Raw genomic sequence first — 15,348 nt, forward strand, 5'->3', positions numbered from 1 at the left:
CCTCTTGAACTGGGGAGCCCAGAACTGGACACAGTACTCCAGTTGTGGCCTCACCAGTGCAGAGTAGAGGGGGAGAATGACCTCCCTCGACCTACTGGCCACAGTCTTCCCTATGCAGCCCAGGATGCCATTGGCCTTCTTGGCGACAAGGGCACACTGCTGGCTCATGGATAATTTGCTGTCTACCAGGACCCCCAGGTCCTTCTCCTCAGAGCTGCTTCCCAGCATGTCCGCCCCTAACCTATACTGGTGTTTGGCATTCTTCCGTCCCAGGTGCAGGACCCTACACTTGCAATTAAAGTCTGGAAAATAACGATGGTGAAAAGATTAAAAAAAATCATTTACTGCCTCTATAACAAAAGAACGCTTAATAAAACAGTTCAGGAAGAGGACTTGAAATTGTGTTTACACAGTGAAGACTTATCACGGCACAGCACACTGTGGAAAGCAAAACCACAAATGGGTTCAAAAAGAGTTAAGACAAACTCGTAGAGAACAGGACCACTGGTAGCTCCTAAGCAGAATAGCTTGGATACAGCCCTGAGTTCCAGAAGTCCCTACCTCTCTAGCTGCTGGAAAATTATAAGGTAAATAGGAGAAGAATACATGGTCTATTTTTACACTGTTTTACTAAGCATCCAGTCTTGGCTGTTGGAGACAAGATGCAGAGCTAGATGGATCCAACTGTGTTTTTATATTCTAAAAAAGTAACAGAAACAATCAAGGGTATGCTAATGCTGATAGAGTCAACATTAATTTCACTTGCTTTATCCACTCTAATCTCCTGACTCAGCCATTTGCAAGAAATCATAATCCATATCTAGCCAAAGAATTTGGGATTATCCCAGCGAGCAGAAATGTAAAAGAAGGAAGGTTCACTTCTTAAGAATCTACAGATTCTGAGCCATTTCTTCTGAAAAGAGAAAACTTTGTCACCAAAGCTCCTACGGAGGCTGCAGGAGTGAGTCAGTGTTTGTATTTTGATGATCAGAAATCAGTATAACACAGGGGGCCAAAGGCTTTTGCTGACAGTACTTTATTTATGTTGAAATTCACTGTGGTTTCTTCAGTACATCCGAGAGGTCACTTTTGCTTACAGATTAAATCTGTAGATAAGAAGCAGGTGCAGACTGAAGATAATGAGTGGCTCAGGATTTGGATGAGATGGGCTAAGCCTGTGCTCTGAGATACCAGTAACAAAACTCCCACTCAGTTCTGCTGGAGCAGGACTACAGCGCTGCTTGCAGATCTTGCAAGTAGCAGCTGTTTTATCACCTCCCTTGGTATCCTTTCCAGAATTTCAGCTTCCTCCAGATTTTGGCACTCTACAACTACTTGGGTTGTGGGAAGATGCCCACGGCATTTAGGAAGCACAGGGTGCCTACTCCGGCTGCGTGGCCTGAATAGCACTGGGGTAAATGGTGCGACTCCAAGAAAGACGTTCTCTCAGCTCTTATTTTTGTAGCACCACTTTTCCATGTCTAAATAACATATTATTTTGTGATCTTCCCTAATAGCAATCTTTAATGCTTACAACAAGGGATATTAAAAACCCTGCAACTGATGCCATTCTCATTATTATCAAATTTGAACGACATTTTTACGGCAACCATTGGAATTTGGGTTTTTTCCCCCCTTCATCTCAGCAATAATGTCTGGATGCATATAAAAGCCAAACTACTGACTTAGGCATTCGTCATTTTTCCTGAACATGGATTTAGCTTGCTTTCATAACCGTAGAGATTCCCATTTTACTACGAGGAAAGCATATGCCAGGGCAACTTCCTGACAGTGAGAATATTCTTCTCAATATGAAAATATGAAAAATAATAAAACTTGAGACTGGCTACTGTGAACAAGACACAGTTAAGAGGTATGGGGATAAGAAGACATGAGGAAATTTTATAACATAAAATGCGGGACAAAAAAAGCACGGTGGATGCTCTTCCTACTCAGAATATTAAAATAAGACATCATGCAAAAGGAATGCATGTCAGTGGAGACAAAGGAAGATATCCCACCAGGTTTAATTCTTAAAACAAAAACCAAAACAAGCATATCATTTGATTTAAAACCTGGTTAGTTTATACTGTGACATCTTTTCTTCCATAGCTTGCTTTCTCTTCTGCGTACCGCCTAAAGCAATAGGATCATGGTCAGGGATTTGTATGTTAGGCACAAGGATAAAATAACACGAAATAATAATTACTACTATCTGTTACCTATTATATATTAAAAAGGTAGAAACAAAGAAGAAAGCCTGGAAGGTGTCTAAACCAGATATGCATCAAGGCATAAGTCAGTCCTTAGTTAATGGGACCAGGAAGAAACTCTTCTGCTGCAAATACAACAATCTACAATGCATTGCTCTTAGGTATTTGCAGAGGTGAGGTGGGATACAGTATTGATCTCATTCATTACAACAGTTTTTTCTGCTGTTATTGGAACATGCTGCTATAAATGGCATACATCTTTTTATATATTTTTATCTAATGGAGAATTATTCCTTCCATGGACTTTTTATAGGGTATTTAATAATTATATAGGAGTCTTCTACTTCTCCGTTATATTCTATAGATTTTCAAAGCCATCTTTACAGAAACCTATTTACATTTCTGTATCATGCTATTGATTAAATCCCTCTGTATTACATTCCAAAGCAAAGAGACCGCAGAAAATCAGCATTAGCCTCTGACGCTTAGCAGTCTCGGATGTACAGCTGGAAGAGAGAAAATAGCCCTTCCTTTAATAAAGCATGCCTTGGGGGCATCTGAATGCTTTCCCTTCTTTTTAAACCCATGACTGCTTTTTTTTAAAAATCATGACCACGGCCTTTTTCCACTGTAACGCTGATGTTCCTTAAGAGTCCTACAGATGCACCTTCTGTAATGGGGAGATACGCCTTATTCATCTGTTAGTCTGAAGAAGAGATGAATGTCAACTGTGTCCATTCCAGATGGAGCTCATTTTAAAGGGCAGTTTGCTTATCGGTGGACAGAAGTGGGAATGGTGGTTGGGAGCTCCATCCCCCAGAGGGAATTAGACCACCTACAAAATCATCATGGGCGGCATTAGGAGGTTTGTCACCAAAACCATGGCTAGGTGTGCTGGCACTTTGTGGGCATCCATCCCACCTCTTCTCTTTGCATCCCATCCCACCTCTTCTCTCTGAATCCCACCCCAGCTCTCTCCATCCCATCCCACCTCTCCCCTACTCCATCCCACCCTTCCTCACTCCCATCTGATCCCCCCCTACCTGTCCCTACCCCATCTTGCCCCATGTCTCCCTCCCCTATCCCATCTCACCCCATCCCATTCCACATCACCTCACCCCATCCCACCTCATGTCTCCTTAACTTATCTCACCTAACTTCACCCCATCCCACATCTCCTCATCCCCCTCCCACTACCCCGTCCCATTTCACCTCACCTCTCTTCACCCCTCCTCACCCCCAACCCATCCCACACCTCCCTATCCCATCCCATTTCACCTTACCTCTCTTCATCCCACCCCATCCCACTTCACCCCATCCCACATCTTCCTAACCCATCTCACCTAACTTCACCCCATCCCATCCCTGCTCACTCCCTCTCCATCCCACATTTCCATACTCCACCCCACTTCACCTCTCCTCTCCTCCTCCTCCTCACCTCTCCTCACCATCCCATCCCATCCCATCCCACCTCACCTCATCCCTCCTCACCTCAGGGCAGGGGGCAGGCACCCTGAGGGAGGGAAGCTTGTCCCGCACTAGTACCGAGGACACAAACAGCTGCCTGGTTCCTAGCGCTCCCTGGGTGCCGGGGAGGACGTGAGGCCCTGCTCCGTCTCACCTGTCCCCACACAGGGCGGAGAGACCGCCACCACCCCCGCCGGTAACCGAGACCCGGCGCGAAGCGGCGGGAGGTGAGGGGCGTGGCCAGGGGGTGGAGGAGGCGGGGCAAGTTTGCTCCTCGCGTTCTTATTGGCGGCTCCCGCCTGCCCGTTTGGGCAGAGGGGTGTGCTGATTGGCTTGCGGCGTCCCCTCAGCCCCCTCCACTCCCGCCTTGTCCTCCACCTTCGCCTCAGCGGCGCGGGCAGGCGAGAGGTGCTGGGTGCTCGCTGAGGAGCCGGTGCGGTCCTCGGGGCTCGGCGGCGACCATCAGGGGAGGAGGGTGGCGAGGCGCAGGGCGAGTGAGCCGCCGCAGGTAAGGGCACGGCCGTCGCCGCCGCTGCCTCCCTGGGGGTTCCTTCCGCGGCGGGGGCCGCGCGGTTGCAGCCCTGCCCCGCCGACCTGGCGCCGTGCGCCCGCCCTGGCGGGGTTATGTAAGCGCCCCGCCGGCTCCCCCTGCGGCCACCGCGGGCCGGGCCCGTGGCTTGTGGGGCGCGGGGGGGATGCGGGGGGCGAGCTTGGGGCTTCCCAGCCGGGGAGAGGTCGGTGCCCACCGTGCAGTCCCGGGCGGGCCGGCTGGCCGTGGGCGGAGGTGGAGGCGTGGGGTGAGGGAGAGCGACGTGGCGGCTCGTCCTGCGGGGCCGGTGGTTCCTTGGCAGGGGGTGTGGAGAGGAGCGTGGGGTGAGGGGAGGGAGGCCCTCCCCCCCCCAGTGTGGGGCACGGGGAGGTGGGATGGGGGCTCTGCAGCCGGGCGGGCAGCGCTGGGTGGAGGTTTGAGGGATGCAGACCTGTCCCAGGGCAGGTCTGAATCTTCTCCTTGGACAACTTAAGGCTTTCCTCCTTGGGCAACTTAAGGCTGGTGAGCAGGAATGCAGTGAAGCCCGTATCCCTGAGGGAGCGTCTTCTTGGGCTGCTTTAAAGTTAGCTGCAGCATCCCACAGCGATGGTATTTGATGCTTACATAGCAGGTAGCTCTCTAGGGTTTTTTTCCCCCTCCACCTCTCCTAGGCTTTTTTGTATCCCTTTAAAAATACTTTAGTCCCTTTTCAACTTGAGTTTGGAGTCTAGTTTCCCAAAAGGAAAACGTGTGATAGGTTTATACAACTGAAAGAAATGAGAATCATCGCTTAATCAGGGGTTATGCTTTACATGAGCTTCTGCGTTAGGCTTTCAAGAACTGCGCTTACAAATTGGTTGCTCTTTGTGTTGTTTAGCTAGCTAGGATGGTTGTCCTGTTGAAAAGGAAAAGTCTCTTTCTATGAAAATACAGAACCATTGTAAAGAAGCTGCTGCATTTGTTGTTGCAGTAAAACTAGATTGCATGGTTACACGTCATTCCTGAATACTGTGAGAATATAAAACAATCAGGAAAAACTACAAACGCATCACAGTAAACAAGGACAGAAGAAGATATTCTGTATCTGGTAACTTTTTCAGTTTTAAGAGCAGGAACTGTACAGGGGAGTCCATTCTCCTTAAACCTCTGAGGAGGAGTTGTCAGCTATGTGATGTAGTTTGTTTGTCCTCTTCAAATTTTGTAGTGTGTGTTCAGGTTGAGTGACTTGTTTTGTCATTGTTGGTATTGAAAATGCTTGTCACAGGACTAGTGTCCTTAATGTTTTTTTAAGTTATAAATTACTTGTTATTACCAGCAGAAAATAATTTTCAAGGGAACTTTGAAACTTTATTCCAAGTCATGGTGGTGTCTTGAGTGTCTTCTAGGAGTTAAACACTGTGAACAGCTCCTGTTGTATGTAGTTCTGACATACATGGTTTTCTTCCTAACAGGGAAAGGGAAAGTAGGTCTTGGTAAGAATTGGGGTATAGTTATGAATTTTACATTACAAGCTAGAGGGCTATTAAATGAATGTTCCATTGACCCCTGTGTGAGGTGACAGATCTGGCTGAAGGCCAGCAACGTTGTAATACTGCGTGCCCCTCATAAAACTGGCTCGCTTTAAATAGAGTAGCATAGAGGCCAAGTGAAGGTAATCAGAAAGCTTGTGCTGGTTTCTTTAGCTTTGGGGAGGGTTTTTTGTTCTTTGCATACCTTAACATTACTGTGGTAACTTTAGTGGTTGATTAATCATAGCCCAGCTATGGTGCGATGACCTTATGAACAGCACACGAAATCTTCAGGCCTGGCATTTGTGGTTCAAAGCATCGTCTTCCTATGGTGGAAGGGGGTTGGACTCTTGGCTTAGTAGGGTTGAGCGCCAATGCCTGCTGGCTTGTTCTCTCCGTGGCTGGAGATACAGATTGCTTAGCAAGCCAATGTCAACTGAGTTCCTTTACTGGCCGTAGGATATGTCCCTGGCATGGGAGGCACAGCTGAGTCTTCTGAGCAATAGGCTGGTCTTGAACTGCTTGAGCTTGCCAGCCCTGCTTTAGATGAATAGAAGTGAATAGTCCCTTTGGATGGTAAAAGCTTCCAAAAATAGTTACAAAGTCTTAGCTATATTTAATACGGCTAGAATGTCAATGGAAAGGATTAGAACATTTGGGATTTGCACCAGTTAGCATTAAAAAAAAAAAAATCCTCTTCCTTATATCTGTCACTCTTATAAGAGGAATAGTGGAGACATGGCACTATTTTTGTGTGGCGCTAACCAAATTGGAGTTAAAAGTGTGAGTGGACTTCACTGTACCAATAACTTTACTGTAAGGGGAATAGTTGTTGTCCAGGTGGGCGATGCAGAGGTGAAGGTTGAGGGAAGGGGTGACTGTAGTCTGTATTGCTTTTAAGACTGCAACAGTTCATTAATCCTGTCATGCGAGGTCCTGTTCTGCTCTTTCTAATTAAGTAAAATGTCTCCATTTAAGTCCATGGGAGCTTTCCATAGTGAAGCATTAGCATCGTATAAAAATAATACTCATTTTCAGTGTTCGTTTTGCAGAATGGAATGAAATTTGACTTCATCAGGAGTTGTATCCTTAGGCTAACACTATAGAAACTGGTGACTCTGCTTTCATTGAGCCAGTAATGAAATTTGAAGTAAAAACTGACTGTTTCAGTGAAATCTTAGTAAGTTTGATTCTTCCCCCCCAATTATGGTAAAACTTGCTGTTTGGGTTATTTTTTGGTGTGGGGTTTTTTCTGTGGTGTTTTTTTTATTTGTCAGTGAGAGAAAAGGTGTAATCCCTACAGTTTTTCTGGAAACTTCTAGAAAAAAAACAAAGTGAGAAAAGTTGTAGTTGTTTTTTCCCCCAAACTTTCTTAATTCCTGCAGATTATGGTTTCCAGGTTTGCACTCAGGACTCAATAATACTTTTAGTTTATAGTGATTATATTTAAAGCTTCTATTTGTAACATTTTGTTTGCTTTATTCTATTTTTAGTCATGTTGTTTGTCATGGCAAGCAGTGTTTAATAAAAAAAAAAGTAAAGTTTCCTAGCAATTTCAAGAGATATGTGCCTGTTTCTTGATCTCCCTCAGGGATTCTTTTACAAAAACTCTTAGGACAGGAAAATGGTCACCAAGGAAATGCCTTATTAGTTTCCGTAAAAGCAGTGAATAAATCTATATGTGCTTGGTGATATATAAGGCACTGATCCATTCAAACGCTTCGTGTGCTCAAGTTGTCTTAATTCAGCAAAATTTCAGCTGAAGTTCTTTGCTCTGTGGGGGTCTAACTTCACAACAAGATGTACATCTTTGCCCTTTCAGTTTTACACTAAAAAGCAATACATTTTGAGAACAATTTTTCAAATAGTAATTTCAGTAAGCTATTGCTATTTGCCAATGAATATAATTTTCTGCTTATCTCTGTTAATTTTAATCAGAGATGTACCATGTCTAAAAATAGTGAGGTAACAGAATGAATAGTTGGCTCCCACCTGGAATCTCTACAGAGCTTTCAGTTGCAGTATCTATGGAGTTGCACACTGACATGACCTAATCTATTCCAGTGGGAAGGGCGTTTGCTTCATGTTTTGAACTATCAAAAATTACAAGCTCTTGCAGCCCTTGACCACAGGGGGAGAAATTTTAAATGTGTTAGGTCAGTGTGAAGTGATGCAAATTGTGCTATGAACTGGACAAAAGAAGTGACAAGGAGATTCCACGTAGGGTCTGGAAGGCTGGTGGCTGGTTTGGTTTTCCAAACTTAATAATAGTACTGCACTCTTGGGGTACTCTATTCTCTGTAATGTATTTTCTGACCTGAAAGTTTAGGGTCAAAACCCTACACCAAATTCAGAAATAACACAGGAACACAGATTACATATGGGTTACCTTTATTTTAAGGGGATAAATGGATGTGGCAAGCAATCAGCATTAGGTGGAGGTTGCATGAACTTGTGCTGAGATTTGTTTATGTCTCAGCATCTCTGCCTTCTAAGGGGAACAATCCTGCTACAGAGTTTACTAGTGTGGTCCCAGTTAAGATCTTGGTGAATTAATTTAACACCAATATTGGTGCTGGATGATGCTTTAGTGTATTATTTTTTTTTATGATATTGCCACTTTTTTGAAATCCTGTATGACAGCTTCTAGGAACTTAAGTATTTGAAAAACTCCCTGATTTGGGAAACGAGAAGCAAATGCACAACTTGTTTTGAACTCATTACATTTTAAAATTGAGTACAGTTTACTCTTATATGGATGCCTTTCTATGTTTTTTTTGATGATATAAAAGGGACCATAAGAGGTGGGAAGTTAACTTATTTTTGTCAGAAGCTGTGGAAAGGAGCTTTAATATAAATTGGAATATGATCCAGTGATTGTAGTATAGTTACATAAAAGATGACTTGTAATTGGATTTATTTTATATGGTGATCCAGTTCATAGATTATATGTTATTTAGAATTAATTGTTTTAAGGGATTTGAAATGTAAATTCTTTTATTCTAAATTAGTAGAATAATTGGAAAGAGAACTTTTTTTGACAAGGACAGCCTGAAGTGGCAAGTAAATTCAAAGAAGCCACAAAACACTATGGAAAAACGAAACACCTGAGCCTTAAGGTGTTTGACAGACATACTAAAGGATATGTAGTTATGATTTGTTTTATATATGTGTGTAACATTATTTCTAATGCAGAAAAAGGTAAGACTTCCTGCTTGTGACTGGCTGAAGATAACTTCTGATATAGTGACTTCTGAAGTTCACGCAGAGCTGTGAAAACTTAAATTATAATCTCATGAATGCTTTAAGTAGGTTAGTTGCTGGAAAGTTCAATCCTAACTCTTGCTGTCACCTGTCCATTCCCAAACTTGGCCCTCTCTTTCTGTTTGCTACGAATATTTATACAGCCATGAAGTGAATCAGGTCAGTTATCTACCTTATGGAGTTAAACCCAAACTTTTTTCCTTGGGCCTGGTCTCTTCCTTTAACTGAATCAGTTTGTGCGTTATGCCAAGACTTGGAGCAGGAGATGCTTTCTCCACTACAAGAGGTAGCATGGGGCCTGTCTCTGTAGGAAGTGACTGGTGTTGGGAGTGAGAAGCCTGAGGTGCGTGATGATTATGTTGCGGTTTTTGGCATAAGTGCTAGTTTGTCCAGTCAGAGTCTGAACTTGCAGCCCAAGGGTTTGAAGTGTGCTAACAAATGTTGATTCAAGTATGTTTGTCACCTCTGATTATCATTGAGCTCAGGCTCATATGCAGTTTATTTCTCTTGGGGGACATACATGTCTTTTATTAGTGAGATTTCTATTTGAATTGAGGTGCTGCACTTGATATTTTGCGGTACATGGCCCTCCTATAGCAAAGTAAAACTTGTGAAACGATAGTTATTCTATACAGATGTTCTTCACTGTGCAGGTCCCATCTTAAATTAGGCAGGGGATTTAACAATTAGCGTATTGTAAGTTGACCTGCTAGTGGAGGGAACACTGATCAGAATTTTGGGAATATCTTAAGTGTAGAAGAGGTGTGTGCATGTATACACACCTACCTACAAGTCTCGAAAAAGTGATGGTCAGAAGGCATGCGAGACAGTGACTTTTTTAAGAAGACTTGGCCAGTACCCGAGTCCCACTGAGCAAATCTTCAGTCAACTCTTGAGACAAAGAGGAGCGAGCTTTTCTTGTTGAAGAGCTCTAGCAGAGCAAAACTGCTGCCACATAATGTAAGAGTATTTATTAATTTCTGATCTCAGATGGAACTTTGAAGCCTGTATATTGTAGCATTGCCTGCTATAGTGTATGCTCACTTCCTTGTTGCCAACGAAGATGGGTTAAAAATCTGAACTTCATCGTTGTAACTTAAAATACTGTTCTGTTTTGTTGATTGTCATAGTGGTTTTCCTTAATGCTTGACTTAAAAGCTTCCTTTCCTTTCTAGTATCTCGTAATATGGCTCTACTGGGAGAAAAAATAAACAGAAGAAAACTGTAGACTTTTCTGACTTCTGTTGATATATTGAGATTCTTTACTTCTCTGCACACCCTAATAGCATTGTTATGCATTGGGGAACAGGATGTATGAAATCTGTTAGCTGCCATGAAGTCATCTTCAACAATACTACCATACTTTATAGTGGAAGCGGAGCTTATTTATTAGTCTAAAAAGTACAGCTTAAGAAATCAACTAATATAAATAGAGATGTGTATAGAAAATAAACCAATGTATTGTATTGCCTCTCTTACTCTTCTTTGCTGGCTGAATGGAACTTAAGAGTCAGATTCCTGTTCCATTATATCCTAGGACATTCTTGTAGATCTTAAAGTTTACTACTCCCAGTTCCATTTAATCTCCCCTCTTCTCAGTAGAATGCTTATTGAGTGTTAATGCGTAATCCAAATTCCTATAGCTTTTGAGTATCAGCTTGTATCATCTTTATCCTCTTGAGTCCATTGTGTAAAGCTGCCTTTGAAACATCCCGCTCTGCTGAGTGGACTCTTCCAGCTTCATGCTTGTGGGGGAAGAAGGGTTTTACTCAGTGTGACTATAAAATAGTCATGATCTTCACTGACTGCAAGTAGTCTGCCTGTTGTGAATGAAATACTTCATACTCGCTGACGAAAGTTTGCTCTGACATGTGAATTGTATTTTGTAACATACTGGGCTTGAGGTTTATTTTCATAAACTTAAAAGCAATGAATCTCATCTTGACATAGGCTAGACATGATGACAAACACATTTATAGATGATTGTGTTTGAAGTAGATGATCTATTAATATTTTCTGCTAGAGCAGTGATACGTTCTGAATTTAAGTTTCTTCCCTAGTGGTGGCTGTTGTAAGGATTTCTTATAGTAGTTATCTGGGTGTTTTTACGCTGAAATGTATAGTAATACCAGGCTTATGTGAGTTGGTTCAAATACCAGAGACAACACTGCTGTGATAATGAGTTCCTACTACAGTAATGTATACTGTTGAAGTTGTAGCCACTCTGCTGTCACCTGTTCAGGCTCTCTTCTTTTCACTTAGAATGAAATTCCTAGAATGAAATTAGTTGGAGATAGTTGTGCTAATGTCAGACTGAGTTGGTGAAAATAGCAGTGTGTATTTGATAGACTGAAAACCTGTCCTCAGGTTGACGCAGTAAAAAGAAGCAGTTGGCCTGATGCTTTCATTCTATACCTGCTTCTTTACAGCACTGCATCCTTGTTTGTTTTAAACCCCTCCCTCATAAATTACGTGCATAGAGGATAGGACTAGGAAGCTTCTGTTTTTAGCTGTGTAACATATTTTAGTACCTGGAAAAGGAGGACAGCTAAGATCCTGTGACCTGCCAGATCTCTGCAGATCACTGTATGCACTATGAGCGGTATTGCTGTACAACACTTACCTCTGGACAAGGTCCTGAATTATCCTGGTCTGACCTTGTGGTTTGGACGGGATGACCTCTGAAGGCCCCTTCCAACCTTAGTTGTCCTGGCTAATAAATCTGTGTCTCTCACGTGATTTGAGTGGTAAGTGTGGACTCAGTGCTCCAAACAGATACTTTTGAGCATGACTTAAACTTATTGCTTGTGGACTTCTGTCATTAGCCCTGAGACTTCAGAAATAACAATTACTGACACTTCCGTAACATAAGGTTATGGAAAGATGTGCTCTGTCATCAGCCAAATGTCATTTCAGAGCAGCAGCAGAAATAATGTTATATGAAAGGCACAGGTGTGGCAAATTAGCTCCATAATTTAGCTTTGCTTTATTGAGATGAAGTGTAATAAGCTCATAGGGTTTAATTTTGGACACTAGTCCTAAATAGTGTATTTGAACTAATATTTACAACTATTTATAGACAATAGCAAGTATGCAGTAGAGCAAGGGCAAATCTGAAACAGATGAGCACACTGTGTTTATGTAACTCCTTATGTTATAAGGAGAAAGAGCAGCCAATTGTTATTGCATAGTGTTATTGAAATAAACAAAAAATATAAGGGAATTAATTATTCCTCTGCATAGTTTCTAGACAGCTTGCTGCGGATGTATAGAGGTTGATGCCTTAATACACCTGTACTAAGGACAGGACTAAGGATAAATACCTGAATTTATGCTAAGTAACACCCTGATAACTAATTGGACCTTTAGTTACTCTGCTTGGCTGGTATGAAATTTACTCTTGTATCAACAGTAGGGATAGTGTTTGATGTATGGGCTTGTTATTTCTGTGTGTCTTAAAATTATCTTTCTACTTTGGATTTGGGGTGAAGGCTCCAAAGTCAGCATGATTTTCCTAAAAGGTGGTGAGAGTCACCTCTTGAGTCTCCTCTTCCCTTAGCTTTTTTTTATTTGCTTCCCAATGTGATTAAGATGCAAACAAAGAAATTGTTAATGGGCATGGAAAAACAGGGTACTTCCTGTCCTTAAACTGTAGGGGGGAAAAAAAAAAGGCTTTATTTGTAATAGTGATGTGTCTTAGTTGTACTGTTTTTCAGTGATTCTGCATTCATGCTACTTCCAACAGGGTCTCTTTTTTCCTTCTTTTTTGTCTTTGAGTTGATGCCTGGTATAACTTTCAAAGTTATTTTCATTTTCTTCTTATCCAGTGTATTACACTTTGCTCTCAAAGCTGAGTGCAGGCTCAGAAGAACCAGCCTGCCTTCCCCGTAACAAATGTGACTCTCTCAAACCCAAATACAACATAGTATTTTCTTTTAGAGTAAGGGACACTTAAGTAATGCCTTGCTTCTGGTTGGGTTCAGCAGCTTGTGCTGATATGGTTGGTTTTCTGTGCTAATAAATCAAACTAAAGCAAAGTCCCTATTTGAGCCTTGGTTAAGCTAGTCTCAGAGCCCTGTTTCAGAGGTCAATTGTTGCCTTAAAATAGTGTGACGTATACTTTCTACAAACTGATCTCCCAAACTAAGATTTTCTGGGTCAACTTGTGTATGTGATATTTTTAAAAGTGTAGTATAACTGTCTCTCTTCTCCATGCTGCCAGGGATGAGGGAAGACTCGTACTTCTTTGGAATGCGAGGCCTCGGTCACTATGGCTGCATCCCGGAGGACGGAGGACAGTTCTTACTCTACTCTATAAATGGAGACAACGATTTAAAGAGGTGTTTTGCAGAGGAAGATTTTCATGAAATAATTGACTTCAACGATCTCCCAAATTCTCTCTTTGCTTGTAACGTTCACCAGTCTGTGTTCGAAGATGAGGACAGTAAGGTACAGTGTCAGTTTCCATATTTTCAATGTAAGAGAAACATATACCTTATGTTTGTGTTTATTGTAGTTTCGATGAAATGGATAGATGGTTTAATCTCTCTTGTACAAAGAAAGTGGATCACAAATAAGACTTCTTTCTATGGTGACAACAACACTCTGCCATGATGTTTATTTCAAGATCTTAAAAGCCTTTTTGTCAACTACAGTAAACAAAAATGTTTTTCTTTTGTTCAGACCCGCAGAATACTGAAATGCAGGTATGTCTTCATAGCAACCATAGTTGCAGTCATGATGGAGGTGGCAAAGTCAAATGTGAAAGTTTCTCCCACTTGCTGATCATGTACCACTGTGATGGAAGACTGCCTTTCTTTTATTTTCTCATAGAATCATTTAGGTTGGAAAAGACCTTAAGATCAAGTCCAACTGTTAATTCAGCACTGCCAAACCCACCACTAAACCATGTCCCTCAGCACCACATTTACATGTCTCTTAAATACCTCCAGGGGTGGTGATTCCACCACTTCCCTGGGCAGCCTGTTCCAATGCTTGATAACCCTTTCAGTGAAGAAATTTTTCCTAATATCCATCCTAAACCTCCTCTCGTGCAACTTGAGGCTGTTTACTTTCGTCCTATTGCTTCTTACTTGGGAGAAAAACTGATACCCACCTTGCTACAACCTCCATTCAGGTAGTTGCAGAGAGCAATAAGGTCTCAAATGTTTAAGTTATCTGAAATATTATTTTATCTGGAAAAAATCTAAAATGAATGATAGTGAGAACAAAGACAAGAGGAACTGTGTGAGGATGTATTATTTTTTTTAACTCTGTAGTTAGTCTAAAATGGAATGTTGAAACAATGTTCTCCTAAAATTAAAGAAAATATTCAACTTTTGCAGGAAGGGTTAATTTCCTGTTTCTTAGCCTAGTATTCTTCCTGATGTAGATGTCAGGAATATAAAACTGACAGCTTGTGACTTTACTGTCTGATGAAATTACTTTAGGCTAATTGTTATAGGCACATCTGAGGCTACCTGAGTCTCTTGCCCAGAATTTTCAATTCAGAAACAATCTGACAGTGGTAAAGTGGGTTTTGGATGGAACTGGCTGATGAGGTGTCCAGATAAAACTACAGATTCATTGGAACCAAAGCTGGCCAGGTTGGACAAAGAGTCTTTAGTGGGGAAAATACCAGATGAAAGGGAGATGAAAGAAGACTTTGAAGGATACAGGCTTCCTGTTAAAGGTACTGAAAGTGTTATCTGAGGCTGCGCAAGTAGAATTGTTTTGTCTTAAATTTTTTAGACATCTTTGTCTTCCATAATGATGTCTTCTGTATGTTTGAGTAATACAAGTTAAAAGAAATTAAAAGTTCATACCACAGCACTAAACAAAATGGTCATACTTAAATATAAATAAAAAAATGTTATACTCAGTTGCAGTCGTGGAAGACAGTGCACCAATTGTATTTCAGTCCTTTTGCTAACAAGCATCTTGCACTTATGTTGTGCCATTTTGTGGTATTTTATAACCATCTGGTAAAGAACTTCACTAAAGTTGAAGTCCAGTTTTAAAGGAAGAAAACAGAAGCCTGGCTAGACCTAGAGACTGACTCTCCATCCTGCGGAGATTCTGTCCCCGCTTGCTCCTGAGCTTTCCCTTTTGAGAGCTGTATTCTACTATTTAGCTGATGCCTTGGAAAATGTAATGAGCGATTCTGTAAATATGTGGGATAGTGATCCCCAGACTTGCAGGACTTAAGGATGTGTCTTAAGAACAGCAGCTGGGTTGTGGAGGTGTGTATTCTGTTCCATGTGCATGTCTGTAAACTATCTGTCAATGACATGGATTGAACAGCTCTGTTTGCAGGTAAGTAGTTACTCCCATAAATCTATATTTAACTGGATGGGATTACCTTCAG

At 41.9% G+C, this 15,348-nt stretch overlaps 1 protein-coding gene across 1 annotated transcript in view; it reads left to right on the forward strand.

Annotated features, from left to right (window-relative positions):
* Window positions 1–4,052: 4,052 nt before the first annotated feature.
* The window catches only part of RCAN2 (regulator of calcineurin 2), a 95,783-nt gene continuing 84,487 nt past the window's right edge, over window positions 4,053–15,348 (forward strand). The window contains exons 1-2 of the mRNA XM_054195583.1: window positions 4,053–4,188; window positions 13,204–13,430. Coding sequence (XP_054051558.1) covers window positions 13,206–13,430 — 225 coding nt within the window. The 5' untranslated portion in view covers window positions 4,053–4,188; window positions 13,204–13,205. The remainder of the gene's footprint in view (window positions 4,189–13,203; window positions 13,431–15,348) is intronic.

Source organism: Rissa tridactyla, chromosome 3 (assembly GCF_028500815.1).
Source record: "Rissa tridactyla isolate bRisTri1 chromosome 3, bRisTri1.patW.cur.20221130, whole genome shotgun sequence".
Classification (NCBI taxonomy): Eukaryota; Metazoa; Chordata; class Aves; order Charadriiformes; family Laridae; genus Rissa; species Rissa tridactyla.